General features: G+C 36.7%; 1 protein-coding gene across 3 annotated transcripts in view; it reads left to right on the forward strand.

The window, feature by feature from the left end:
- Gucy1a2 (guanylate cyclase 1 soluble subunit alpha 2) overlaps nt 1-27990 on the forward strand; it is a 330075-nt gene that overhangs the window by 27685 nt on the left and 274400 nt on the right. For all 3 annotated transcript variants that reach the window (XM_005077309.4, XM_040734734.1, XM_040734735.1), the window contains exons 2-3: nt 3162-3223; nt 11028-11149. In XM_005077309.4, the coding sequence (XP_005077366.1) occupies nt 3162-3223; nt 11028-11149 (184 nt within the window). The remainder of the gene's footprint in view (nt 1-3161; nt 3224-11027; nt 11150-27990) is intronic.

A 27990-nucleotide genomic window follows, 5' to 3' on the forward strand; every position in this document is an offset into this window, starting at 1 on the left:
ATGTGGAAAAGGCATGGATATGTGTGCACATGTGTGTGTGTGTGTGTGTGTGTGTGTGTGTGTGTGTGTGTGGTACAGGCTGTGTGGAGGTCAGAGGTCAAAGACAGTTGTCTTTCTCTACCACTGATTTTTAATATCATTTTTAACTGAATTTTAATTTAAAACTACAAATAAATACTACTTTATTATTTGAGACAGCATTTGTCACTGCATCTCTAACTTCCTAAACTACCTAGCCATTGAGTTCCCACAATGATTCCTCAGTAATTGGGATGAGCCACCATGCCTTGCTCAGTGAGCCCTGGACCCACTGAGCTGACTCCTCAGCCACTCCCCTCAAGACCAAAACAAACCATCCTTAGAAGGAAACTGCTTATAGAGTTTCACTTCCCACTGTTAATAAGGACAGAGACAGCTTGAGACTATGTGAAGATGTCACTCTGATAACACCTTGGGTTGAGGCCATAAAGCGAAGTCTGAAAACAGAAGTGAATCCATTGTTCTAAGACATTCTGTGGGGTCAGCATGGTGTTGAAGTTGTCCTTGGCTCAAGGCAGATGACTTGCAGTGCCCCTGATCCTGCTTCCAGCCATTAGAATTCGACCAAAGAGAGACCACCAACCTAAAAATGGCTTTTTGGTTGTATCCCAAATATCATTCTATTCAGTATGTTAGTAACTGCTTCAAACAAGAACAAAAGCTACCTCCTTATCCAGCTGAACTCCTTTCACAAACATGCTCTTCAATGACTTAGAAATTGCTAGTGTAGGAAAAAAAATGCCCATTGGACAAAGGTGATCTATCTGGTCATCAGTGGCCCTGTGCACTCTGGTCCTGGGTTTCCATTCCTTGCTTTGGATATTGGACAGAGAATTCCTCTGTGAGTGTAGAGGCTGATTCCTCCTAAAAAATTAATTTGTGATTTTGCTTTGTCCATGTCAAGACTGTGTCTAAGGTCTTAGATTTGTACAGTGAAATGGTCCTCTTACATAGATATAAACAGATTTCTATGCCTTGGTGGATTCTTCTGTTTTTATTATTATTATTATTATTATTATTATTATTATTATTATTATTATTTTAAACTCAGATTTTAATTTAAAACAACCATTTCCCACAAAAAGAGTGTATGACAGAACTTAAGGTAGAAGATAACCAAATTCATCCTCGATATTTTATACAGAAATAATATGGACTAAGTCCAAGTGAAAATTAATATAGACCTTCAGTGTCTCTCCTAAATTATACACTTTTAAGATTCATGTTGAAGGATTAGAAGCTAGAAACTGATATTTATTAACACTTTCTTAGGCATCCAGCACAGCACTGGATATTTCTGGCAACAGGCTTTTCAGAGACAGTAGTTTGGTAGAATTAATTAGTAGCAGTCCCTAAGATTACAAAACTGTAGTTATGCTTGAGTATTGAAGAATGGGTGTTACAGACACATTTCCTAAAACTTATCCTTGGTATAATGGAACAACATTTTGCCAAACATCTAATTGCATTATTTCTTGTTAACTATATTTTTTATTGTTTGAGAATCTCATATATGTATAATATGTATTTTGATCAAATTTACCCTCCAGGTAATCCTTCCCCTATCCCTCCTCACTTTCCCTCCCAACTTTATATCATAGTCCACTTAGAGCACTCTGTAAGTTTGTGAGTATGGAATTATCTACTGAATCATTGGTATCCTGGTATCCTCTAAGGAGTCTCATCCCTGAAGAAAACTGTAACATATATGCAGAGTACCAGGGCCAGTTCCATACAGGCTCCCTAGTTCAATGAGCCCAGATTACTTGACTCAATGAGTTTGCTTGTGATACACTTGACCCCTCTGGCTCCTACAGTCCTTTCTCACCCTCTTCTGCAAGATACTCTGAGTTCTTCCTAACGTTTGGTTGTGGGTCTGCATCAGTTTCTTTCAGTTGCTGCATGAAGCCTCCCTGATTACAATTGGGCTAGGCACCAATATGGTTACAGCAGGTGGCCAGTTCAGGCTACTTATTTGCTATTGCTAGGAGTCTTGGCTGGGGTCATCCTTGTAGATTCCTGAGAGATTCTCTTGTACCAAGTTTTTACCTGACACTGAAATGTCACCCCCTTTCCAACATTCGCTTTCTGTACTTCCCCCTCTGCCTTACCCCATCCTGATTGCTAATGTTCCTATCCCCACTCTACTTCAATCCACTCACAAAGTCTCTTCTCTTTCTCCTTCTCAGGGAGATTCGGGCATCTCCCTAGGAAGCCTTGTTACCTAGTCTCTTTGGGTCTGTGGATTGCAGCATAGTTATCATTCATTGTATAGATTCACTCTATTGCCATTGAGAGTTTAGTTCATATTATAGCATCCTAATAAAAATCAATGTTCTGAGATGTTTGTATTCAATTCACTTGTATATATGGATTTTCCAAGTTTAGATAAATCAGAGAATAATGTCTTGAACTGCCATTGGGAGTGTTTACATAGTTCATTCATGAACTACAGACCTCTCTTTTGATGACATGAGGGAGCAATCCAAGGCATTCAAGTCCTCTCCATGGGACACAATAACAATCCTGAGCTTGATATTTCTGGGGATACTCAGGAAGTTAGGCTGACTTGAAGTAATGCAGATGGGGTCTGGCCCACAGCTTCTCATCTCACTCTGACCTCCTATGAGTCCCTTTAGACACAAAACTAATGGGAAAAGAAAAGCTTATTAACCTTAAAGTATATAATTATAGAATTGATAGTTTTAATCCAACTTACTGTTACTTGCAGACTACCATTGCAAGTCACGTTACAGCATGAAAGGACAAATAAAGGCGTGCACTTGCAGATGGTCATTATCTTACAGGAGTTATATACAGTGCCTAGAAAGTGCTACGGGCCATGTTCCTGCAGTGCCCTCTCCCATTCGCTCCCAAGTCCTGCATTCCAGTCAATAAGTACTTTACTGAATGTTTACTAATAGCTCACCAAAAGAGCTATTAATAATACCATTGTATTCAAAATTGGGAAACTGGGAAATTTCTAACTGGTGAAAAAACAGGGCTACATGCAAAATGCGCTAACACTGTACAATAGCAACTTTTATGAGAAATTTCTGCCTATCCTCCTTGATTGGGAAGCACATTGATGATGTGTTTTCATTCTTGTTACCATACTGCAGCCTCAAACTATACAGCTGACTCTCAAGAGGACACTACAGTATTATGAACATCAAGTTATCAGGTGAGTAAAAATGCATTTTCACTATGGAACAGATTCAAACTGATTTTTCAAGTGCAGCTGTTTAGCTTCCAAGTTAGTGAACTCTTGAAGTCAACTTTATAGTGTGTGTTTCTTAACATGTGGGCTATAACATATTAGGCTTAACATGTAACAATAGTACCTTGTAGTGATTTCCTTCAGTTTATTTGTGTATACTTCATTTAAGTGACAAATGAAATTCTCTTTTCCCTCCCCTACATCTTTTCTAACGTTCTTATCTTTCAGTGGCAATACCGAATCCCATAATTTTGTTTTACTACAAGGAAACAATTGCTGATACCAAATGGGAGGTTTTGAATGGGATTTGGAATCCTTATATAGACTTTGGCTGAAACTACAATTTATGGCTAGGTCTTGGTTTGGTCAGATCACATGCTGCATGTTTTTCTTTAGTATTCCCTATTTCTTTGCAATAGTATGGAGAAACCTTAGTAAAATGCAATGGTTATATTAATAACAAAATTAAAGATAGATGTCATGAATAAGTGATATGGTTTCAGTAGAAGCATTTTGGAAACAGAAAACTCCAAATAAGCCTAAAGTACATTTTTTGATTGACCATAGTTGATGGCAGTTTGGCAAATATAAAAAAATTAACATTAGAAACAATGGATAATGTCACTATATTTTCTTAGTATTCTCAATATGCTGTAAGGGTTTGTCTTTGTCACTAGTCAAACTCTGGTAATTCTTGAAATATTATCATTTTATATCATGGGGATCAGAAATAATTTTGGGCTATTAAGATATAATGTGATTGAAAACAAAACAGAATGATAGAAGACTAGAAAGTGAATTCAATATTTAGCATAATACCATGAATTTTAATCACTTGATGGTTATGCTGATTGTTTTTTAGTGAGAATTGCTTTGAGACTCAGCTTTGACATATTAATTCTCCAATGTGCAGTGTTGGGAAAAATATTTAAATCTATGATGCCATTTGTGATTTGAAATGATTTACCCTAATGGAACTAAAGAATGCCAAGTTAACCTTTCTTTGTACATTCTAAAATAAAACTTAATAACTGTCATTGAGTATGCTATGTAGATTAGCTTAGTTCTTACACTTAAAGCAATTTGTTAACTGTGGTAAGCATTTTATATCTATTATTATATTATTATGTTTTTATGATGATGTCATTCATAAAGTTAAAACATCATTTTTGAAATTATGAATGCTGTCTTTGTTTTGGAATCAAGTAATTGTTGAAATTCTCTCATTTGTGAACTGATGTTTCAGGACAAATTGGGCGTTGGACTATTATATTATCATTGAAATAGATAATTAACCCTGTTGGAATAGTTAACAGAGCAGCCTTTGGTCATTGGTGGGATGGAGTTCCCTTTTATCTACCTGCCTTAACTATCTTCTCATCTATATTGACATGGCCTGGGGTTGTGATTCTATTCTTGTTTGTTAAATGATGTTTTCTTACTTCTGTTTATTCTTCAGAACAAAATATAAGGACTACAGTTAATTCGAGTGTAACAAGGTGTCTTGATGCTAAACCTGATTGAAACAGAACTATCAACATGCCCTGTCCCTGAATTCCCACATGCCTAAGGAAAATAAAATCTCGCAGGTTGACTGGAAAGTCTATCTTGCTGTTCGTTTCTTGAATCTCTTGCTGCACCATTCCAGGTTCCTGTGGGCTCCACCCACATTGTGCCCTGCTAGCCAGGATAAACATATTTGCTAGCCTGGATTCTAGGGCATGGACCACTAATCCCTTTATGCTTTTGGAGACTAACGAGCTAGTTGGCTATAGTCTCATTGCTCTTGCCTTTCTGGACTCCATCCTCCCTACTTTGGACTTCCTTCATCATACAGCTTCCTTTTCTCTTTACAAAACTGAAAAAGGGGGAAAGCTAATATCATTAACACTTGGACTAATGCTGTCACACCTATGTGCTGTTCCTCTTTAGAAAACACAGTGTAGGGCCTTTTATCTCTAACTGTGAAGTGATGTGTTTCTTACAGTCAAGGGATTTCAAGCAATGAAGGATATATTCTAGCAAGCATTATTTTCCATAATTTGGAGAGATATAGCTAAGAAGAAAATTATTTTCTTACTTTCTGAAAAGTATGCTTTTCATCGGCTTGTCATGAAGTAATTTAGCTTTTTGATACCACATTTTGAAACGCTAAAGCAGGAGACATGATGGAGTGTAATGTATGCGCTCTTTTTAATTTGTCAATAACAAGCCTTTTTTTGATAACTTTTTAATGACTCAATAACTGGCCTTTTTAAGTTTCCTCAAAACTGTGCCCTTTGATCTGGTTTACATATCAATATCTAGGATAGTATAAACCATTCCTTGAATTTTTGTATCTGTTGCCCATAGAAACTGCTAGAGGCTTTCTCCTTTCTTCCAAAACCTAACATTGGACTCAAGGAGGATCTGTTCCAAAGATCACTTAGAAGATTGAGCCTCTTGTTATGGAGTAAGATAACCTCTCTGCCACAGGTGTTTCATCTTTAAACATTTATTCTATGGTTTGATTTATCCCTTCCCTTGTTCTTATATTTTTATTCATAGAGATCATTTGTGTTGGGAAAGTGAATAGTAAAATCATTTATTTATGATATGTGATAAATCTCTTCCTCTCTACTGTCATCATCATCTCTTATGAGAGATTTTGCTATGATTTTCTGGCTTCCATTCAATGTCTCCTAGTCCTGTGTTTTTATCAAAGAAAAATTATTTTAAAAATTACTTGAAGCCAGGCCGGGCATTGTTGGCACATGCCTTTAATCCCAGCACTCGGGAGGCAGAGGCAGGTGGATCTCTGTGAGTTTGAGGCCAGCCTGGTCTACAGAATAATGAGCTCCAAAACAATGCAGAGAAACCCTGTCTGGCAAAACAAAAAAAATTACTTGAAGCCAGTGGTTCTAAAATATTAGTTCACATTAGAATTATCTTGTAGGTACACATACACACACACACACACACACACACACACACACACACACACACACATTCACTCATAAAAGACAATATATTAGACTGGCTTATATAATCAGAAACTTCATAGTCTCATAGTGGTCGGTTGTATACTGGAGTGAAACCAGTAGCTGCCCAGTCTAAGAAGTTGGAAGCTACAGAAACAATAGATCAGTGAATTCCTCAGTATGAGGCTAGAGGTCTGGAAGCCCTCTTGGAGAGTCTATCGTGTAAGTCTGAGTTTAAAAGCGGGTGAATCCGTGGAACTCCTAACAATGGGAGCAGGGGCTGCCCTTAGTCTTTGGCTAGCTCTTGGAAACCTATTCCTAGCACTTGCGCAGGGGAAGTACTTAACCGTACTACAAATAGTTGTGCCATGCTTTGATAGTCATAGGAGGCCTACCGCTTTATGAATAGAAACAAAGGAGGAGAGGATTAAGCTGTGAAGGGGTGGGGGAAAGCAGTGGGAGGAGAAGAGGGAGAAGAAACTGAGGTTGGGATGTAAAGTAAATACATTAATTAAATAAAAAAGCTGATGAATCTGGTGTGTAATGTCCTTAGGTAATGACAACAACAAAAGTTCATCAACTTAAGATGAGTTGAGCATTTAAAAGTATTTCAGCCTCCCTTTTTTCTTTTGTCCCACCAATGCTGAAGGTGGCTGTTGCCCATTCAGTTCGCAGGCACACATGTGGGATCACCTCTGGAAGGATCTTCATAGACACACTCAGGATGTGTTTTATTACACTGTAGGAATATCTCTAGCCAGTCAATGTAACAGCTGAAATTAACCCTTCTATCTACCTCCAGGTAATTTCATAGATCTGAGGAGAGATACAGATCAGCATTTGAGACAAGTTGTCAGTTCACTCTAATGCTGCTGCTTCACAATTAGAAATGTCTTTACAAATCTTATTATCTACTACAGTAGATTAAAATCTCAATTATCTGTCATCTGACCTCTACTTCTATAGGTCCATGCTCTTCAACCATTCTGTGTTATCATTCCACTCTTACTTTCTGTTGGCTTTTCAGTTTTTTCCTGATTAGTCTCGGTGTTTACACCATTTTCTTGAATGTTCTGTGTGCAGATGCATGCATACTAATCTTAATCTATATGCAGGTCTCTGCTAGAATGCCATCACTTCTGAAAGGTCTTCCTTGAGCAACCAATCTAAAAAAGCCTTCAATTTCTAATCTCTGCCTCAAACACAGTCATTTATACATCACTATCCAATATTCTTGGTTTTTTTTTTATCTTGCTTACATCCATATCCCATTTGTTAGTCTGTGGGAGGGATTAGCTTTTAGAAAGATGGGTACAGAGGGAATAAATGAATAAATTGTAATCTAGAGGTATGTGAGTAAACTCTTGAGTAGGAGTATAGGAAATTAAAGAGTTATTAATGCATGGGAAAGGTATAACCCAAGGGGTTTAGATTAGCATCTGTGTTCACTTATAATTGTAGACATTGTAATGTTAGTGATCAGATATCCTCTTTAGCATGAATACACTCCAGTTTTCTTGTATAGTCTTACATTTATGCTAGGATTTTGTGCAACATTCTCATTTTATAACTTTGACATAATCTTGTTTGTATGGCACACTTTTTTCTTTCCTCAACCTAACCAGAGTAAAGGGACTTTGTGTGTATCTATGTTTGTGTGTTTTCTTAGGTTATTGACTATTTAAAGTTTGTAGGCAAAGGTATCTGTGCCGATGAAGTGAGAACAATAGAAAATGAATTACTTGGAAAGGGAAAGGGTAGTGTCGTCATTGTTTTATTGCTGTGGAGAATAACAATGACCACGAAGTAAACATTAATTGGGGATGGCTTACAGTTCAAACGTTTAGTCCATTATCATCATGACAGGAAATATGGTGCCATGTGGGCAGGCATGGTAATAGAGAGAAGGAACTGAGAGTTCTTCATCTGCATCAGCAGGCAAAAGGAAGAGACTGTGTTCTAGTCCTTCCTTGAGCTTCTGAGACCTCAAAGCTCAACCTCTAGTGACACCTTTCCCACAAGGTCACACCCCCTAATAATGCCAATACCTCTGGGCCTATGAGGGCCATTTTTATTCAAACAATCAAAAGTAGTGAGAAGCTGATGAGGTTAGTAGGAGATTTTCAGGGTTCAATTAAGGGATTAAAGGGAATTGAGGTTTGAAAGACACCCGGTTAGTAGGTTAGTATAGAATTCCTTTTCTAATGATCCATGCCATCTATGGCTATGTACCTTTTCTTCTATCCCTATCTTTGTTCTGGAGACATGTGCTTCATATTTGGATGGTTAAGACTCATTGGAATTCAAGTCACATTCTATTATCAAATAATTATGGGCAGATTCCTAAAATCTCTAAGCCTCCATTTCCTCACTTTATAAATGAATGTTAACAGACTTGGAGTGAAGTTTACCTTCTGAAAAAGTGCTCTGATCTTCTTGGCTAGCCCATTGGAATATGGAACATTTGGCTGTCACTATCCTCAATTCTGATGTCATTCAGAGGCCACTGGAGAAGTCCCAGGCTACCTCTGCTTATAAAGGTATTGGATCATGTTGTCCCTCACAGGCCACTAGGAGAGACCTTTGTTAGATATGGCAAGAAGTTACTCTGCTAAACCAGGTGACTTGGATAAGGTCTCTGAGTTAGAAAATCGAGAGTGAAATCTCACAAGGCTCCTATTGCCCTGTTTTATCTTCCAATTACCACACTACTATCTGGGCCACTATGGCAGAAGTTATGGTGTATGTATTTCCAATGCTACAGTGTCAGTATACTGAGCTAGTTCTATTAATCTTATTTTCTAGGTACTTGTCTTATAGAAAGAGCAGTTATGCAAAGCTCAGATAGGAATACATTAGTTACACAGAACTAATATACATTAGGTTCTCACCATCAATCTATTTGTTCTATGAACAGCTTTCTTTGTATTTAAAATATAATATTTAGTCAATTTTTAGAGAATTTCACATGTGTACAATTTTTAATGCTTTTGATCATATTCACTCCTCCACTATTTCCTCACTTTGTATTTAAAATATAATACTTAGTTAATTTTTAGAGAATTTCACATATGTGTACAGTTTGTAATGCTTTTGATCATATTCACTCCTCCACTATTTCCTCTCACTCCTCCAGATCCACTTCCACTTCTTCCCACTTCCTGCCGTTTGTTGAATGTAGTTCACTGGGTACACTTTGTACAGCCCATATACCCATGGGGTAGGGGCATCCACTGGAGCATGGCCAACCATATAGTATAATACCTTTAAAGAAAACTCACCTATCCCAAAGCCATCAGCTGTCAATAGCTCTTTAGCTTTTGACCTCCTTCAACCTCCATGCAGAGATGTTGACAGACTTGATCATGTATGGTTCTGGTAAGGAGCTTCTGTGAGTTCATTAGATAGTATTCCTGCCATGTCCATAAGACAGTTGTAATTCAGCCCTTCCCAACTTCTGTTTCTTATAATTTTTCTTCCTCACCTTTGGCAATAATCCCCTGGGTGGGGGTGATGCAGTTACCACATTTGTGGCTGAATATTCAATTGATATTTATTCTCTGTACTTTGTCAAATTGTGAGTTTCCACTGAACAAAGAAACTTCTCGAATATGGTTAGGGAGTTTCTCTATTCTGTGATTATACAAATACAAACTTAGAGTTCAGCTTGATACTTCCTCCATTTAGCAAAATAATTGTAGTAAGTTCATGTGTGGAGCCTATGATTTCCCTAATCCTGATTTCTCTGCTAGATTTACAGTACTAGGCATGCCTTTCCTTTCATGGAGCATGCTTCAAATCCAAGAAGAAAGCAACTGGTTACTCTATAACATTCATGCCCTATTGCATATATGGGTATATCCTGCTTTGCTGATTGTCACTGTAGCCTGCAGAGTTCATAATTGCAAAGCTCACAGGCTTTACAACTAGATAAGACTCTTAATGACTTTTCCTCCAAGAAGCTTGCATTACAACATCTGGTACTATGAAAACCAGCCAGAAGGTAGGAAGCTTCCTTGTCAGTAACAACCTGATTTTACTATGTCTTATGAACAAAGTATATGGTGTGTTCAGCAATAGAATATCAATATCAGTTTAGTTACCAAGAACAATCGGGCTATTTGTTGGGTGCTCCCCAGAATGCTTTGTGGCTTACGTAAAATCACTGAGTTTTTATTTGACAAAATATGGCCTCTGGGAGGCCTCCTGTGTAGGGCAACTCCATAGAAACTTGTTTATAAAAATTATTGTAAAATAATATTTTAAAATATTATAAATAGTATGCCTCCAAATACCCTTAGTGTTCTTTATACCTCCCCCAACTCCCATCTTTATCTTCTCTTATAATCTGTCTATTCACCTAACCCTCCCTTACCCCTTTAAATCACTGTTTTTATCTTAACTCTATCTGCAGTCTATTAGAATGGGTACAAACTAGTAGCTATGTATCTGACTATTTTTTAGCATCCCCAGCTATTCGTCTCCCTACTCTGTTCCCCACCCAATCCCTATATCCCTCCCTTCACTTAAAGCTCTCTCCCCATTAGTCCCCTTTTCTCCTTCATATCATATGGATTTTACTACAGTCGCAGAAGCTTTCTAATTAGCAGTTACCTGCAAATCTAATTCTGTATTGTTGATGTTAAAGGGAATAGTGGATTATACATATCAGAATTATGTTTAAAGAATCAGCTTTTTTTTAAAGTTGTTATCCTGAATGTATAGACTATATGTACTTGGTGTGGATATGAGTGCATTTGAAAATGTTTTCAAAATTCCTCCATATGCTAATTTTATTTTCTTCTTAGTTATAGGGATGCAGAAAAGAATTTCCACAATATCTCTAACAGATGCTCCTATGAAGACCATTCCAACAAAGAGGAAATTGAAGATGTCTCAGGAATTCTTCAGTGTACTGCTAATGTGCTTGGTATATTAATTTTTTACAGTACTATATTAATTTAATGATTATAGCAAAGTTAATGCTGATACATGATTTTTTTTTTTTGGTTTTTCGAGACAGGGTTTCTCTGTGGCTTTGGAGGCTGTCCTGTCTAGCTCTTGTAGACCAGGCTGGCCTCGAACTCACAGATATCCGCCTGCCTCTGCCTCCCAAGTGCTGGGATTAAAGGCGTGCGCCACCAACGCCCGGCCATTGATACATGATATTAATTAATTTGAAGGGAAGTTGGGTTCAGGTTGTATGGAAAAATTTCCGTGAAACTCCCTTAGTATTTCTGTGAATGTGAAAGTCTTTCACACGTAATAAGATAATGCAGAAGCGCACAGGTGATGCTCAATCAATGCAGCGTCCTCCCTGGGTGAGCAAAACAAGATGTTGCTACAGGCTCTTCCATGGCTTCTTCTCATTGACTCCATGAGAAATGAAGGATTCCCTATGACCTCACTTACCAGTTCCCATGGGTAGGGAGAGCTACAGTTCTTTTTTAAGTAAGTCTAATTTTCTTCCAGTTTGAAGACTAGCAGTTTAGTTTGTTTTTGTTTCATGTAAATGACTTTTGTTATACCTCATGAGAGAGCCCTTCTGACTCAGATTCCAGGAAAATATCAAAAATCCTTACATGAGCTCACCACATCAATGATTAACTATGTTGACAAATTCACTTCTGTTCCCTACAAAATTTCTTTGGTCCATTAAATTTTAAATTAAGAACAAGACACATGGAAAAATGTTTCTAGGAACTTTTTCATGAATGAAATATGAAACTGAGTCACGTGCCTAGAACAAGCTTCTAACCCTAGAGCATTAGAAAATGATGTTTTCCTTTTTAGGACCAAAACAAAAAAAAGAGAAACCTTACATAACAAAGGTGAAATAATCAAAAGATCTAGATTTTGTTTGTTTGTTTGTTTTTCGAGACAGGGTTTCTCTGTGGCTTTGGAGGCTGTCCTGGAACTAGCTCTTATAGACCAGGCTGGTCTCAAACTCACAAAGATCCGCCTGCCTCTGTCTCCTGAGTGTTGGGAGTAAAGGCGTGCGCCACCAACGCCCGGCAAGATCTAGATTTTTAAAGCACAGATTAAAATTAGAAAATTTAAGCAAGATCTAGATTTTTAAAGCACAGATTAAAATTAGAAAATTTAAAACCCAGATAGTTTTCAAAAGACATGAAAGATTTTAGTTTGTGAATTCTAGAGACTTGTAAGTAAAAATTCATGTCTCTAAACAAAACTGAAGGATTGCCCATTATAATATGTACCTCTCCTCTTGTATGTAAAGTGTGGTTTTGCAAGCACATTACACTTAAATTGATGTAACGTCAAGGTCTAAGGTATCTTTCCCAAGCCAGGAAAGGGCTGCCAGTTTCCTGCATGCTCTCCTCCATGAAAAAACCACACCACATCTTAAAGCATTTCACCTTGAAGTGGGATGTGCTGAAAGGCAGGTGGAGTGTTGCTCCCTGGCTGCTCTGGATTCCCATACTGTGGAAATGTAGAGTTCGGAGCATTTCCCTGCTGAGTCCTTTGTCAGGCAGTGTGCCAGGTTAGTCTCAGCCAGGGTTTAAGTTTGCTTAGCTGCATTAACACATTTGAAAACACCGGTCGGATTGCCAGTCTGTAAGTGCTTTCATTCTCTTAAGTACAAAACAGACATAATTGAATATTTACTGAATCTTAAGGAAGTGTGCAGCTTTCAGACCCCTGAAGTATTTAGGAGGCTCAGGTGAAAGATTAAAGAATTAAGTGTACAAACTGTCTTTCTTAATTTTGATTCAAATGCATAATAGTCACTGAAATGTAATACCCAGGTTGCATAGCACGATTTGGCGAAATGCACAGATCCCTTTGAGTGCAGCAGACAGAGCTAATGGAAAGCACTTCACATCCTCCCTTAACATGTAGGAGCATCATGGAAACAGTAGAGATGACATCTTATAATTCTGCTTTTGCCTTTAAAACAATCCTCTTTCCTGTTAATCAGACTGTTCTTAACCATTAAGTGGATAATTTACTTAACCCTTGTTTTAAAAATTAGGAGGAAGTTAGCATAATAAATGAATTTTAATTCTTGAAACTATGAATTTATCATCTATGTCTAAATATTTTCTTTCACTGTCATGAAGACAGAACTTTTTACATAAACAAATGTATGCAAGCATATCTTAGCCATGTATATCTCAGAACACAAATATTTCTGTTCCAGGACAGTCTTCCATATGTTGCTCTGCAGCATTCATGGCCATTTTTATATAAACTCTTCCTTTAGCAGGGTTTAGAAATCCTTTGTGTCTAAATTTTTGTGACCACTGCATACAAACATCATTTTTATTCAGAATTGTCGAGTGTTGCTGATGAAATATGACTGAGTGAAAAACAAAGCTGTTATTTTGAAATGCACAGTAAGTTAGGTCAAGGGTTAAATAATCAAAGAGGAAGATGATAATCTGCTCTCAAATACTTTGTAGGCTTTGTTACTTCAACCATTAACATCTGTGAGCTGCTGGAAGCAATTTCTTTAATGAGATTATTGTGTTTTCTTTAGGAAATGTCAAACGTTTTACATTTGTTCTTGCTAATAATTCCCCAGGCTTTTATTAACGTAATTTATAGATTTCTTAAACCCATAGTCCTGCAACAACACTCTAATGCCAACTTCTTTTTTTATTTATTTTTTTATTTTGGAAACACTCTTATTTACATATGCATCCACCCATTCCCTCACCCTCCCATCCTCCTATGCTTCTCACCATCCCCCAACCCATCCCCATCCCACTTCCCAGAGATATTGAGGCCCTCCACAGGGGATCATCAATGCCCATCACATTATTTGGCGGAGGGTCCAGGCCCTCTTTTCCATGTCTGGATAGCAATAGTATCCCTCCATAGGGAATGGGCTCCCAAAGTCCATTTGTGACCTGGGAATAAACATTGGCTCCATAGACTAGGAGGTTCCATAGATTGCCTTGGCCTCCTAGCTGGTACCCTGGCTGGTTCGGTCCAATACTGGTTGCTCCACTTTACGACTATGGTCTGCATGCTCTCATTAGGTTAGGTCAGCTATTTCTGTGGGTATCTTCAGCACTGTCTTGGTTCATTTGCTCATCTCTCTTCCCTCTCTGCATCTGCATTCCAGGAGTATGACTCAGTGTTAAGCCTTGAGTGCCTGTTTCTGCTTCCATCAGCTACTGGGTCAAGGCTTTAGGAATGGTAACCATGGTAGACATCAATCTCATTATAGGGTAAGGGGCATCAAAGTCAGCCTCTCTACCACTGCCTAGATTCTTAGTTGAGGTTATCCCGGTGGATCCCCTAACATTTCCTCTGTGCCAGACTTTCTCCAAGTCTGTACTGGCTCCCTCTATCAAGGCATCTCCTTTCTTGCTTTCCTATATTCCTCCCCTGTCTCTGTCCTCATGTTATCCCCCCTTCTTTCCCTCTCCCCATTCCATCTCCCTCCATTCTCCCCCTGTACTCCTAATTTGCTCAGGGGTTCTTGTCTCCCTCCCCTTCTTCGGGGAACCCTGCATCCTTCTCTTGGGGTCCTCCTTCTTTCCTAGCTCCTCTGGTGGTATGAATTGTTCAGTGGTAATCCTTTGCTCTATGTCTACAAACCACATATCAGTGAGTAATTATGATGTTTTTCTTTTTTGACTGGGTTACCTCACTCAGAATGGTTTCTTCTAGTTCCATGCATTTGCCTCCATATTTCAAGATTCCATTCTTTTTCCACTGAGTAGTACTCCATTGTGTAAATGTACCACATTTTCTCTGTCCATTCGTCAGCTGAAGGGCATCTAGTTTGCTTCCAGGTTCTGGCTATTACAAACAACACTTCTATGAACATAGTTGAACATATGTCCTTCTGGTATGAATGTGCATTCTTTGGGTATATGCTCAGGAGAGGGATTTCTGGATCTTGAGGTAGACTCATTACCATTTTCCTGAGAAACTGCCATACTGATTTCCAATGTGGTCATAAAAGTCTGCACTCCCACCAGCAATGGAGGAGTTTTCTTCTTTCTTTACATCCTCTCCATCACAGAGTCTCATTGGTGTTTTTGATTTTATCCATTCTGGTTAGTATAAGATGGTATCTTAGAGTTGTTTTGAGTTACATTTCCCTGATGGCTAAGGATGTTGAACTCTTTCTTAAGTGTCTCTCAGCCATTTTCGATTCCTCTATTGAGAATTCTCTATTTAGTTCTGTACCCCACTTTTTAATTGGATTATTTGGTGTTTTAGTGACTAGCTTCTTGAGTTCATTTTCTATGTTAGAAATCATCCCCCCGTCAGCTGTGGGGTTGGTGAAGATCTTTTCCCATTCTGTGGGCTGCTATTTTGTCATGCTGACTATGTCCTTTGCCTTACAGAAGTTTCTCAGTTTCAGGAGGTCCCATTTATTAATTGTGGATATCAATGTCTGTGCTACTGGTTGAATTTATGTTGAGGCCTTTGATTCATTTGGATTTAAGTTTTGTGTATGGCGATATATATGTATCTATCTGCAGTCTTCTACATATCAGCATTCAGTTATGCAAGCACCATTTCTTGAAGACACCTTCTTTTTTCCATTGTATAACTTTTTTGTCAAAAATCAGGTGTTCATAGGAGTGTGGGTTAATATCAGGATTTTCAATTCAATTCCATTGGTCTACTGTCTATTTTTATGCCAATATGAAGCTGTTTTCAAAACTATGGGTCTACAATAGAGCTTGAAGTCAGGGATAGTGATGCCTCGGGACGTTGCCTTGTTGAACAGGGTTGTTTTGGCTATCCTGTGTTTTTTGTTTTTCTATATAAAGTTGTGTGTTGTTCTTTCAAGGTTTGTGAAGAATTGTGTTGGGATTTTGATGGGGATTACATTTACTCTATAAATTGCTTTTGGCAAGATTGCCATTTTTACTATGTTGATCCTATCTATCCAAGAGCGTGGCAGATCTTTCCATTTTCTGGTTTCTTCTTAACTCTTTCTTTAAAGACTCAAAATTCTTAATGTACTTGTCTTTTACTTGTTTGTGTAGCATTACCCGAAGATATTTTATGTTCTCTGTGGCTATTTTAAAGGGTGATATTTATCTGACTTCGTAGGGCTGCTGATATTTTTTGAGTTAATTTTGTACCCTGCCACTTTGCGGAAGGTATTCGTCAGCTTCAGGGGTTCTCTGGTAGAGTTTTTCATGTCACATATGTAAACTATCGCATCATCTGCAAATAGAGAAAGTTTGACCTCTTCCTTTCCAATTTGTATCTCCTAGATCTCCTTTTGTTGTCTTATTGCTCTAGCTAGAACTTCAAGTACAATATTGAAAAGATTTGGAGAGAGTGGACAGTCTTGTCTTGTTCCTGATTATCTTTTCCTGTTCCTGATTGTAGAGGAATCACATTCAGTTTCTCTCCATTTACTTTGATGCTGCCTGTTGGTTTGCTGTATATTGCATTTATCATGATTAAGCCTGTTCATTTCACTCCTGATCTCCCCAAGACTTTTATCATGAAGGGGTGTTAGACTTCGTCAAAGGATTTTTCAGCATCTATTGAGATGATCACGTGGTTTGTCTTTTTCAATTTGTTTATATGGTGGATTACATCAATGGATTTTCATATGTTGAACCATTCCTGCATCCCTGGGATAAAGTGTGCTTGATCATGAGGGATGATTTTTCTGATATGTTCCTGTTTTTGATTTGCCAGTATTTTGTTGAGTATTTTTGCATCAGTGTTCTGAGTGATATTTGTATGTAGTTCTGTTTCTTAGTTGTGCTTTTGTGTGGCTTGGGTACCAAGGTAATTGTAGCCTTGTAAAAAGAGTATGTCAATGTCCCTTTTGCTTCTGTTGTGTGTAACGATTTGAGGAATACTGGTATTATCTCTTCATTGAATTTCTGGTAGAATTCTGAACTGAAACCATCTGGCCCTGCACTTTTTTTGGTTGGGAGACTTTTGAGGACTGCTTCCATTTCACTGGGTGTTATAGGTCTATATAAATGCTTATCTGTTTTTGATTAAATTTTGGTAAGTGATATCTATCCAGAAAATTGTCCATTTCCTTAAAAGTTTTTTAATTTTGTAGAGTAAAGGTTTTCAAAGTATGACCTGATGATTATCTAGATTTATTCAGTGTCAGTTGTTGTGTCCCCCTTTTCCTTTCTACTTTTTTAAATTAGCATGCTCTCTCTCTCTGACTTTTGGTTAGTTTGGATAAAGTTTTGTCTTTTTTATTTTCTCAAAGAACCAACTCTTGGTTTCATTGATTCTTTGTAATGTTTTCCTAGGTTCTGGTTTATTGTTTTCATACTTTAATTTGATTATTTCCTGGCATCTACTCCTCTGGGTTGAGTTTCTTTCTCTTCTAGAGTTTTTAGTTGTGTGTTAATTCTCTGGTGTGACTATTCTCCAGTTTCTTCATGTGGGCACTTAGTGCTATGAACTTTCCTCTTAGCATTGCTTTTCAAAGTGTTCCATAAGTTTGGATATGTGTGTCTTAATTCTCCTTAAATTCTAGGAAATCTTTAATTTCTTTTTTTATTTCTTCCTTGATCCAGGTATGGTGCAATTGTTCAGTTTCCATGAAATTGTATGGTTTCCACAGTTTGTGTTGTTGTTGAATTCTAACTTTAATGCATGGTGGTCTGATAAGATACTGGGAGTTATTCCAATTTTTTTTGTATCTACGGAGGCTTGCTATTTTGTGGAGTATGTGTTTCATTTTAGACAATTTTTATATGGAGCTGAAAAGTAAGTATATTCTTTTGTGTTTGGATGGAATGTTCTGTAGATGTCTGTTAATCCCAACTGTGTCATAACTTTTGTTACTTCTTTTGTTTGTTTGTTAAGTTTCTATCTGATTATCCTGTCTAGTGGTGAGAGCAAAGTGTTGAAGTGTGTGAGGTTTTATGTGTAATTTGAGCTTTAGCAATGTTTCTTTTACAAATGTAGTGCCTTTGTATTTGGGGCATAGATGTTAAGAATTGAGACATTATCTTGATGGAATTTTCCTGTCATGTATATGAAATACCCTTCTTAATCTCTTTTGATTTATTTTAGTTTGAAGTCTAATTTGGTACATATTAGAATTGCTACACCAGCTTTTTTCTTGGGTCCATTTAATTGGAAAATCTTTGCCCAACCCTTTACTCTGAAGTAACGTCTGTCTTTGTCATTGAGATGTGTTTCTTGGATGCAGCATAAGGATGGATTCTGTCTTCCGATCCATTCTGTTAGCCTGTGTCTTTTCATAGGAAGTTAAGACTGTTTTCATTGAGGGTTATTAATGACCATTGATTGTTGATTATTGTTTGTGTATGGATTTCCTCCTCCTTTTTTTTTTCTTTTGATGTTTGGTAAAGTTGGATTATCTGTTGTCTATGTTTTTGTGAGTGTAGTTATCTTCGTTGTGTTGGAGTTCTCCTTCATTACTTTCTGTAGGACTGGATTTGTGAATATGTATTGTTTAAATCTGGTTTTGTCATGGAATATCATGTTTTCTCCATCTATAGTAATTGAAAGTTTTGCTGGGTACAGTAGTCTGGGCTGTCATCCATGTTCCCTTAGTGTTTGTAGACCATGTATCCAGGACCTTGTGACTTTCATAGTTTCCATTGAGAAGTTGGGTGTAATTCGGATAGGTCTGCTTTATATGTTACTTGGCCTTTTTAGCTGCTCTTAATAATTTTCTATTTATTCTGTGGGTTTGGTGTTTTGATTATTATGTGGCAAGGAGACTTTTTTTTGTTGTCCAGTCTATTTGGTGTTCTGTAAGCTTCTTGTACTTTCATAGGCTTATCCTTCTTTAAGTTGGGGAAGTTTACTTTTATCATTTTGTTGAATATGTTTTCTCCACCTTTGACCTCTATTTATTCACCTTCTTCAATACCTACTATTCTTAGGTTTGGCCTCTTCATGGTGTCCCATATTTCCTGAATATTTTGTGTTAGGGATTATTTGGACTTGAGATTTTCCTTAGTCGATAACTGTACATCCCCTAATGAGTCTGCAGCACCCAAGATTCTCTCTTCCATCTCTTGTATTCTTTTGGTTATACTTATATCTCTATTTCTAGATCATTTACCCAGATCTTCTATTTCCAGAATACTGTAATTCTGTATTTTCTTTATTGTTTCTATTTCAGCTGTCAGGCCTTAAACTGTTTGATTTGTTTCCTTCACTTCTTTGCTTGTTTTTTTTTTCTTGTCTCTCTTTAGATTCCTAAAGAGATGTGTTTATTTCTTGATTTTTTTTGGTTTGTCTTTTCCTCCATTTCATTTATTTTTGGTTTGTTTTCTTCTATTTCTTTAAGGGATTTTTCTCGTTTCCTCTTTGAAGGTCTCTGTCATCTTCATAAAATAATTTGTAAGGTCAGTCTCTTCTGCTTCATCTGCATTGGGCAGAGGGGGAGCCAAGAGTGGGGTGTGGCAGGACTCATGTCCTTCCTGTCTGGGTGGGTCCACTCAATGGAGGGGCAGACCCAGCAAGATTCAAGCAGGGGGATATTGGGAGTTGGGGCCCTGAGCAGAGCCCACACTCACCTCAAGGAGACAGTGGGAACAGAAAGGGGCCACAATTGAGATGTGGCCAGACTCAGATTGGTACTTTCTGGTGTGCAGATCCACTCTACCATATCAGGCCCAGGAAGATCGAAGAAGGGGGATGTCAGGAGTTTGGGCCCTCGAAGAGCCCACACTCACCTCCTATATTAGTTATTTATTTATATATTTGATAGAATATAAGTGGAAGGGAAGTAAATGTATCAGTGTTTTACTTCTATTTGGAGAATGTGGTCATTGTCGACCAAGATCTTGTCTTTAAGTATTCAGGTTTATACCCATGAAGATGTTTGAATGGTAATTACAAAAAAGCCTCTTACTTGTAAATTCAAAGACATTTTAGCAAATTCTTACTTTTAGGGAAATGTTTTCAAATATTTCTCTGATGTTGGTATTAGCCTGACATAATCCATATTTCTCTGCATCTTACCTTCACATGAAGTGTACCTTAAAGAAATCAGTATTTAGCTTCAGGACTTTGATAATCCCAACACGGGTAAATGTACTATTATAAGTGAAACCATGCATTCCATTCTATTGCTGAGCTGACTTCTAGAAAACTATGAAGGAGCGAGCATGCAAGTGCACTCTGCATAATGGATGTGACACCAGCAATCTGTTTAGCCTTAATTTCTTACAGAAGTTATGAAATGTTATTTTACTTACTATTTTGAAACAAACTCAATTCAGTTCTCTTTTGGGAGGCCCATTTTTCCTTATGTCTCAGAAAGAATGGATGGTACATTGGAAGACCCACAATGCTTTTATCGTGTGTTGATTCACTTCCTGCACTGAAGTGCAGGCCTAGAAAATAGTTGTTTACCAAAGCTTGGTTGTTGGACCTCTATAACTGCGAAAAATGTTCACACATAACATTTTTTTCTCATTAGTAATAATTTGTGTCTACTTTTTGTCCCCTGGTTTGCAAAGTAGGAATACTAACTACACTGTGCTCCTTGGTTTCGGTTTACCTCATTTTGGATTCTGATAATTACTGTGACAGCACAGCAGAGTCCTTTCAAGAGGCCTCATGCAAGAGAAAGGTGTGAATGGTGCCTTCCCTGATTGTGGCATTGAAAGTTAAAATACTTCATCACTTGGATCATAAAATGTCTGTTTTATGCTGATATGATCTAATTTTAGTTTCTGAAAATACCTACCTTTTAAAGCAATAGTATGCAAAGCGTATTTTTAGTTCTCATTAATGGTAAAAATGTTTATGTAATCCTATTGAAAGACCCCCAGAGTGGGGAGACCCTCACTCAAGTCTTGGGATAAGCTGATGTCCCAATAATATAAGAGAGACTGTTCTTGCTGCAAACACATGAGGTTTATTCAGGGAACCAGTGCACTGGGGCCAAGCTCATGACCCTTGCAGGGGCAGAGGAGTTCGACCCCTAGTAGCTGCAGTTGGGGGTTTTTTAAAGGGAAAAACTGAATTGGGGAGTTAGGCAAACATCATAAACATAACGGATGAGGAAATTAAATGATAGCTTATGTCTTAACAGGAAGGTTATCTCAAGCAAGCATTCTTTAGGCATTGTACAGTTAAACATTGAGCAGGAATGTGGTGAGCTAGTTCCTGGATAAGAGAGGGTTATCTTTTAGGTTTATCTTAAGGTCTCCGGTTTCTCAGGAGAGGGCAGAAGGGCAAGCCACTCTGTGATGGGCTAGTCACTAGGGTTCTAAAAATGTTGAGTTGGGATCTCTCACTATGAAATGGGACATTCTTTTTATATTTTTTTGAAAATTGTACTAATTTATGGTGTAGTGAAATGTGTGTCGTAATGGCCTGTGCTGCGTGTTGCTTTGAATGTGTTGCCACTTGGTACCATAGATTGAATTTAGCTAGGGCCAGAGGGAAACAGAATACATGCAGAGAATTAAGGGGAAAAGGTGAGAAGCCATGTCTTCCTTTTTGCTATAATGCTTAAAATATCAGTGTAGTTAGGACATTTTAATTTTTTAAACATTTTTGATGCTATTAAAGTGTTTGTGGGTATTTTAATTGCAAAGATTTAATTTTAATTGCGATAGGATCAGAGATGCTTTCTGAAAAAGACATACAGAGTAGATCACGAAGCAGACAAATATGAGTATTGTACATCAACTCATTTACTGATGATCTATAGCAAGTATAAAGTTTGATACTTCAGTAAGTATCAGTCATTTGGTAAATATCACCACTAAAGACTTTCAAATTGCCCTTGCTGAGAATTTTCTCACACAATAGTCAGGAATCACAGTAGGTGTGGATAAGACATTATCAACATTTTCTATTTTTTAAAGGTCTCTGTGAGAGTGATGTGCTTCTAAAAAAATTTAACACATTTAAAGTCAGATTATGAGTATTACTGTCAAAGGATTGTTTACTTGGGAAGTGTTAGTGAGGAGGATGGAGGAAATGATTTCAGGATTTATTCTTCACAATATTTTCTTGGTATCAGAAATTCTGAAATACTGTATAATCACAGCCTTTTAGAAATAGCTACAGACTGCAAAATCTTTATTTGAAATTGTGTTTTTTTATGTTGTTGATGTTTTAAAATAATCGGTTATTGTTTATGTACAATTTTGCTTTATATGGTTTGAAATCTCTATTTAGGGACCATTAATTTGGGATAAAAATTATGGATTAGCCCTCTATTGTAACTTTTTCTTGTGTTAACACTGCCATATAATCAATAAGTGGCATTTATTGGAAGAGAATTTATTTTACATGTTTGGCATCTTAGGGAACTGGTCAGTAAAATTACTACTTACCATTTTCACCAATGGAATAAGATTGACAACGACAAATAAATTCTATCTATGTAGTCCTTGTCAATCTAACAATAAATTGTTAGACTTTTTCCTAAAAGTATTTTGAGTATTAATGAGATGAATCATAATTGAGGTGGTGGTTTCATTGAGAGTGGACCCCAGAGGCTCACAGATTTAAATGTGTGGTCACCCGGGACTGGTACTATTTGAAATGACTAGGAGGCATGGCCTTGTTGGAAGAATTATGTCTTTTGAGATGGTCTTTGATATTTCAAAGTCCCAGGCCAGGTCCAGATTTTCTCTCAGCCAGTGGCTCAGGTTGTAGCTCTACTACTTCTCCACCACCATTACCTTTATGGCGAGAAGCATGGCAGCACACAAGCAGAAATCATGCTGGAGAAGTTGGTGGGAAGTATAGAATAGTTTAATGTATATAAAGACCTTACAATAACAAGAAATGTAACATACAAATGACACACTGATGTTTGTTGTTATTATTATTGAATATTGATAAAATGATATTTTCAACAGACCTTGGAGCTCAGTTTCTTTGGTCTGACTCTTAACAAACAAGCTAAAGTACACTGTTAAATCTGGGTCATTCTGATTCCAAATACCATATTCCTTATATGGCTTGTCTTTCAGTTATTGAACTGAAAGTTTCATTCAATGCCTCTAATGTTGATTATGCTATTTATATATCACCTCTCTAGTCCTGTAAATGATCAAAATTGTCACAACTTTGATTTTTACTCAATTCTTTGTTTTATTGTTGGTTCGCAACACTGGGGATTGAACCAAAAACATCATGCATTCTAGACAAGAACTTTAAAATTGAGCCATAATTTCATTTTTATTTTGATTCAAGAGTCTCACTAAGTTCCACAAGTAGAACTTGAACACACTGTATACCTAAACAAGACCTTGAACTTGTGATCTTCCTACATTAAGCATCAGAGTAGCTATGACAATAGACTAGCACTCATGGGCCAACTTTGCTATTCTTTCAAACTGTACTTGGGAGACTTGCTTGTATACAGAAACTAGTATCAAAATTGTCTAAGACTATTTCTCATTGGCATTGAAGAGTTTTTGTAGCTTTAATGTGATTTGGATCATTTCTAGTCTAGAAAAAGTATGAGTATGGGGTTTTCTCCAGCTTTTAGGTGCTAGAGATGTGAATTTAGGATGGCAGTGTTTGCCTTCATGACACAAACATGACTTCACACTTACGATGTGATAAACACAGTGCTGAAATTTCTGGCCTGGAATTTTCAAGTAGATCTTGTTGTGATAAACGTGGATCAGTATGGTAAATATTATTAGACTGGTAAAAGGCTTCATGAAGCTCTTTCTTTTTCTCACGAGGAATATTTTTATTAATTCTATGACAAGTTGACACATGTAAACACTGTCTTGATCATATCCACTATGAGCTCCCACTCATCTTTATGTCCTTCCTTTTGTTTTTTCTTGTTTATTTTTTGAACCACTGAGTCCAATTAGTGATGATTGTTGGACTCTTGACTGATCTTGTCTAGGTAAGCATAGCGTACAATGGCCATTCCATATTTGGATGACAGCATTTTACCAGCTTTTCTATTCTTTCTGTACCTTTTCTGGTATGTTCCTTCAGTCTTAGGTAGAAGTGTTTGATACAGATGTCTCATTAGGGATGAGAACTCAATAGTCGCTTGATTCTGGTCAGTTATGACTGTATGAATTAACTGCTGTACACTTCTGAGTTAAGCTCTCTAGCCAAGGTTGAGGCAACACTAACTCATATGTTTAAATGTGAATATTTTGAAGTCAGTTTGTACATCCTTAGCTGTAGTTAACATATCCCTATGTTCACTTTCTCATCTGAAATCCACCCCATCCCTAATTAGATCTTTATCTACCAGTATTCTTCCTTTGACTTTCAAATCAGAAATGTTCTATTATCCCCTCATCCAAAAGGCTATATTTCTGAGTCCATTCATGTGTTTAAATATAAACCTCAAGGATGCAGTCACAAGATCTTATTTAATTACTTGCAAAGGAGAACTTGAGTTTTTGTTCTATGTGAATTGAAAAGAACTCAAATTCCTGTCTTCTATAAACATATTTTTCCTAAATAATTATGAATAGTATATGTTAGACAGATGAAGGAATGACACAAGCACATGTGAACACTGCCCCCAATGCATATAAAATGCCTTTCACTAAAAACTATTTTCAGGAGAAGATCCATATCAATTTAATTGGATGAAAACACACAGTAGGGAAATATGGGAGGCGGGTGTTTCTTCCCTCTTATTTGTCCTTACTCTTTTGGGAGATTCATATCTGAATCTTATCACATTTATGCTTCTAGGCATAATTACTGTATACTATATTAATATATAATTACTATATTACTGCAAAAACATGGCAGTCGTAGTTCCTTTCTAAATCTTTATCTGTCTAGATGCATATTTCCTTATCATCAGCGATTTTACCATTGAACACCACTTCTTTAGGAGGAAGTGAGTCGACCTCTCACATTTCTCAATTCTTGTCATTATATTTTTTCCTAACTCTTTAAGAAGTAGGTTTTTTACTTTCGTCTTTTTTTGCTTTAAATATTTAATAAATTTTCATTCTTCATATAGATTTATATTTGTAGAAATAATAACTACAGAGAAAGTTCTCACACATCCTACATTCATATTGCCATTTCTGAGCAGAAAAAATGTTACTTGGGTTCCCTATTATGAGCCAGTCTTGGCTGCTATATTAGTAAACTTACTCCATGCCTTATTCAGAGTATTAGATACTTTTCTATTGCTGTGGTAAAACATCATGAACAAGGCAACTTATAGAAACAAGAGTTTAGTTGGGTTTCTGGATCCAGAGGGATCAGAATCTATCACCATCACCATAGAAATGCATGAAAGCAAATAGGCATGGTGACTGCAGCAGCAAGCTCAGAGCTAACATTTTAAACCACAGGCAGGAAGCACAAAGAGTTCTGAAACATAATAATCTGTCCGTCAGTTGTAAATGTCTCCAGCAAGACCACACCTAAGTTTCCTAAAACATCACCAACAATTGGAATCAATTATTCAAATGCCTGGACCTATGAGGCACATTCTTATTCAAATGTTCGTATTCAGATTGTTTTAGATTTAATTTCTGAGATGTTTTATTATTACAGGAGTTTCCTTATGATACCACATTATATCCCATAGATGTATATTCATAGACTTTTCTTCTTGTTTTTGAAGATGTGGAGTTTCAGAGAAGACTGTTCGGCTCTTACAGTTGTTTTCTGATCTCTGTCTCTCTTCTATTTCTATCTGTATCATATACCATTACAAGCTGCTTCAGATTCATCTAGCATATTTTCTGTCCAGCCTTATCATCAACTATTTCTCCAAGTAGCCTTTGTTATTTTTGTTGGAAAATGCCACTAGAAACCAAGATTCTTTTTTCGTTTTGTAGGATGTTAAATTTTATAATATTTCTCAACTGTCAGATCAGGCAATGTGTGTAAGCATGATAATTCACATGCATTTTATTTTTGTATATTGCTCAATATATGATTTAAAAATGTTGTCTCCAGTTCTGCTCTATTACCCCAAGGATCATTCTAAACTCTTCATATTTTACTTGTCTATAACATCTTATTCTAACTGTGAGAGGCCTGGCACCCTCACACTCAATACTAGGTTATTGATGTATGCCCAACATTTTTCTTATCTAGATTTCTATTGTAGAACACCATGTTTGACTTTATTTTGGACAGATATTAATGTCTCTGGTATAAATGATTCACTTGTAAGTTTTTATGTAGATAGTTTTCAGAGCAGTTACGTAAATACCCAGGGGTGTGACTGGAGTGACTAGATTATATGTACCTTGTAAGAAACTATGGAAGTATGTAACAAATGAAGGTACAATTTGCCTTCTCACAGCAATATGAATGTTGTTACTCCTCATAGTCTCACTTGGGTCTCAGCCCAATGCTGAAGATGGTGTCTTCCATAGTCCCTAGAAAATAGTCCTGCTCAAGTTATTTTAAGCTTAGCTGTTCTCATGCTTGTGTCTTTTTCCTTAAAATCTTAATAAATAAAAACTGCCTCCATTATATTTTTATAATTTCGAAACTACAAACTATAATTAGTTTTATTTTCCTGTTTTGTAATTCTGAGTGCCTTCCCAAGACTTTATGACTTTGTCTAGAAACTGCTTAAACCATGCTTTAGTACTGAAAGAGTTTCCCATGGTGCTAACCATTTAGAACCTTGTTTTTTTATTTCATAAAAATAAGTCTGTCAAATTGAGTTAAGCAGTATTATACAATGATAAATGACAGATTTTAGAAATTTGAGCATTACTTTGAAATAACATGACAAAAATGACTCTTGTTAGTGTTGAAAATATAACATTCTCACAAGTAGTCTGTGGCTATTTATCATCTATCTGTCTATCTGTCTGTCTGTTTATCATCTATCATCACCTATCTATGTTCTCAGTGATTAATAACCTAAATTCTACTAAAATGTGTAACATTAAATTTACGAATAAGATTTACAGACTTATTCCATGCTGTTTGCTTTCCTACCGTATTACCAGTGCTTACTATCTGAAAAGTTCCTAACATGGAAATAAAACCTCAAAGTTAGCATGCATGTTTGATAGCAAACAAAATAAATGAAATCCCAGATAGGAAAGGGCTGTTTGCTTGGGTTCATAACCTTAGCATGTGGTAAATGCAGAATGTCTGCTTTATATCAATAATTTCTACAAGAATGTGATGCTAATGCTTGGCAAAATGACCAGAACCCCTGTCTGGCCTATAACTAACCCACAAAAGGCAGCTCCAGTGAAGCTGGGAGAAAAGCTTGCTCCCTACTCACTGGTTTCACCTTCTGTTATGAAACAACAGTGATTTTTGGACTTCCTTTTTCTGAGTTAAGAAGAAATTTATATTTTTCTAATTACATAATACATGATGTGGGCTTATAGTTACATCACCTGTAATATATATAACTCATTTTATTTTTGCCATCCTCTCTAAAAAATTATATCCAGGTCATAATATAATTTCATGGTACTCTTTTTTAAAAGCTTTTTAAAAATGCATCAGCTTGAATGAACATGCTACTGTCCTTCTAAACCTTTGTTCTTTTTATTTGGTGGCTTTGATCATTAATTTCTCAGCCTCTGATTTTTGTACATTCCTTATTTTTCTATTTGTGTTGCTCTTTGTTATATTACTTCATTTTGAGTCACCTACATATTTTAAATCTGAAAATTAAAAAAAAATTAAGTAGAATAAAATTCAGCCAAATAATGTAGTTTTGTTTTCCATATTTTGCCATTTTCATGAGTTGGGAGATCTTCCTATAGAAGAGCAGCAAGTGCTCATAGCTCCAACCCTGCTATATATGATTTTTATAAGCAAAGTTGTAGAACTAATATTTAAATAATACATAATTGCCACTATAGACCATTATTGCAAGTTAGACAAGAAAAG

The sequence above is a fragment of the Mesocricetus auratus genome, unplaced genomic scaffold, assembly GCF_017639785.1.
Source record: "Mesocricetus auratus isolate SY011 unplaced genomic scaffold, BCM_Maur_2.0 Super-Scaffold_100040, whole genome shotgun sequence".
NCBI lineage: Eukaryota > Metazoa > Chordata > Mammalia > Rodentia > Cricetidae > Mesocricetus > Mesocricetus auratus.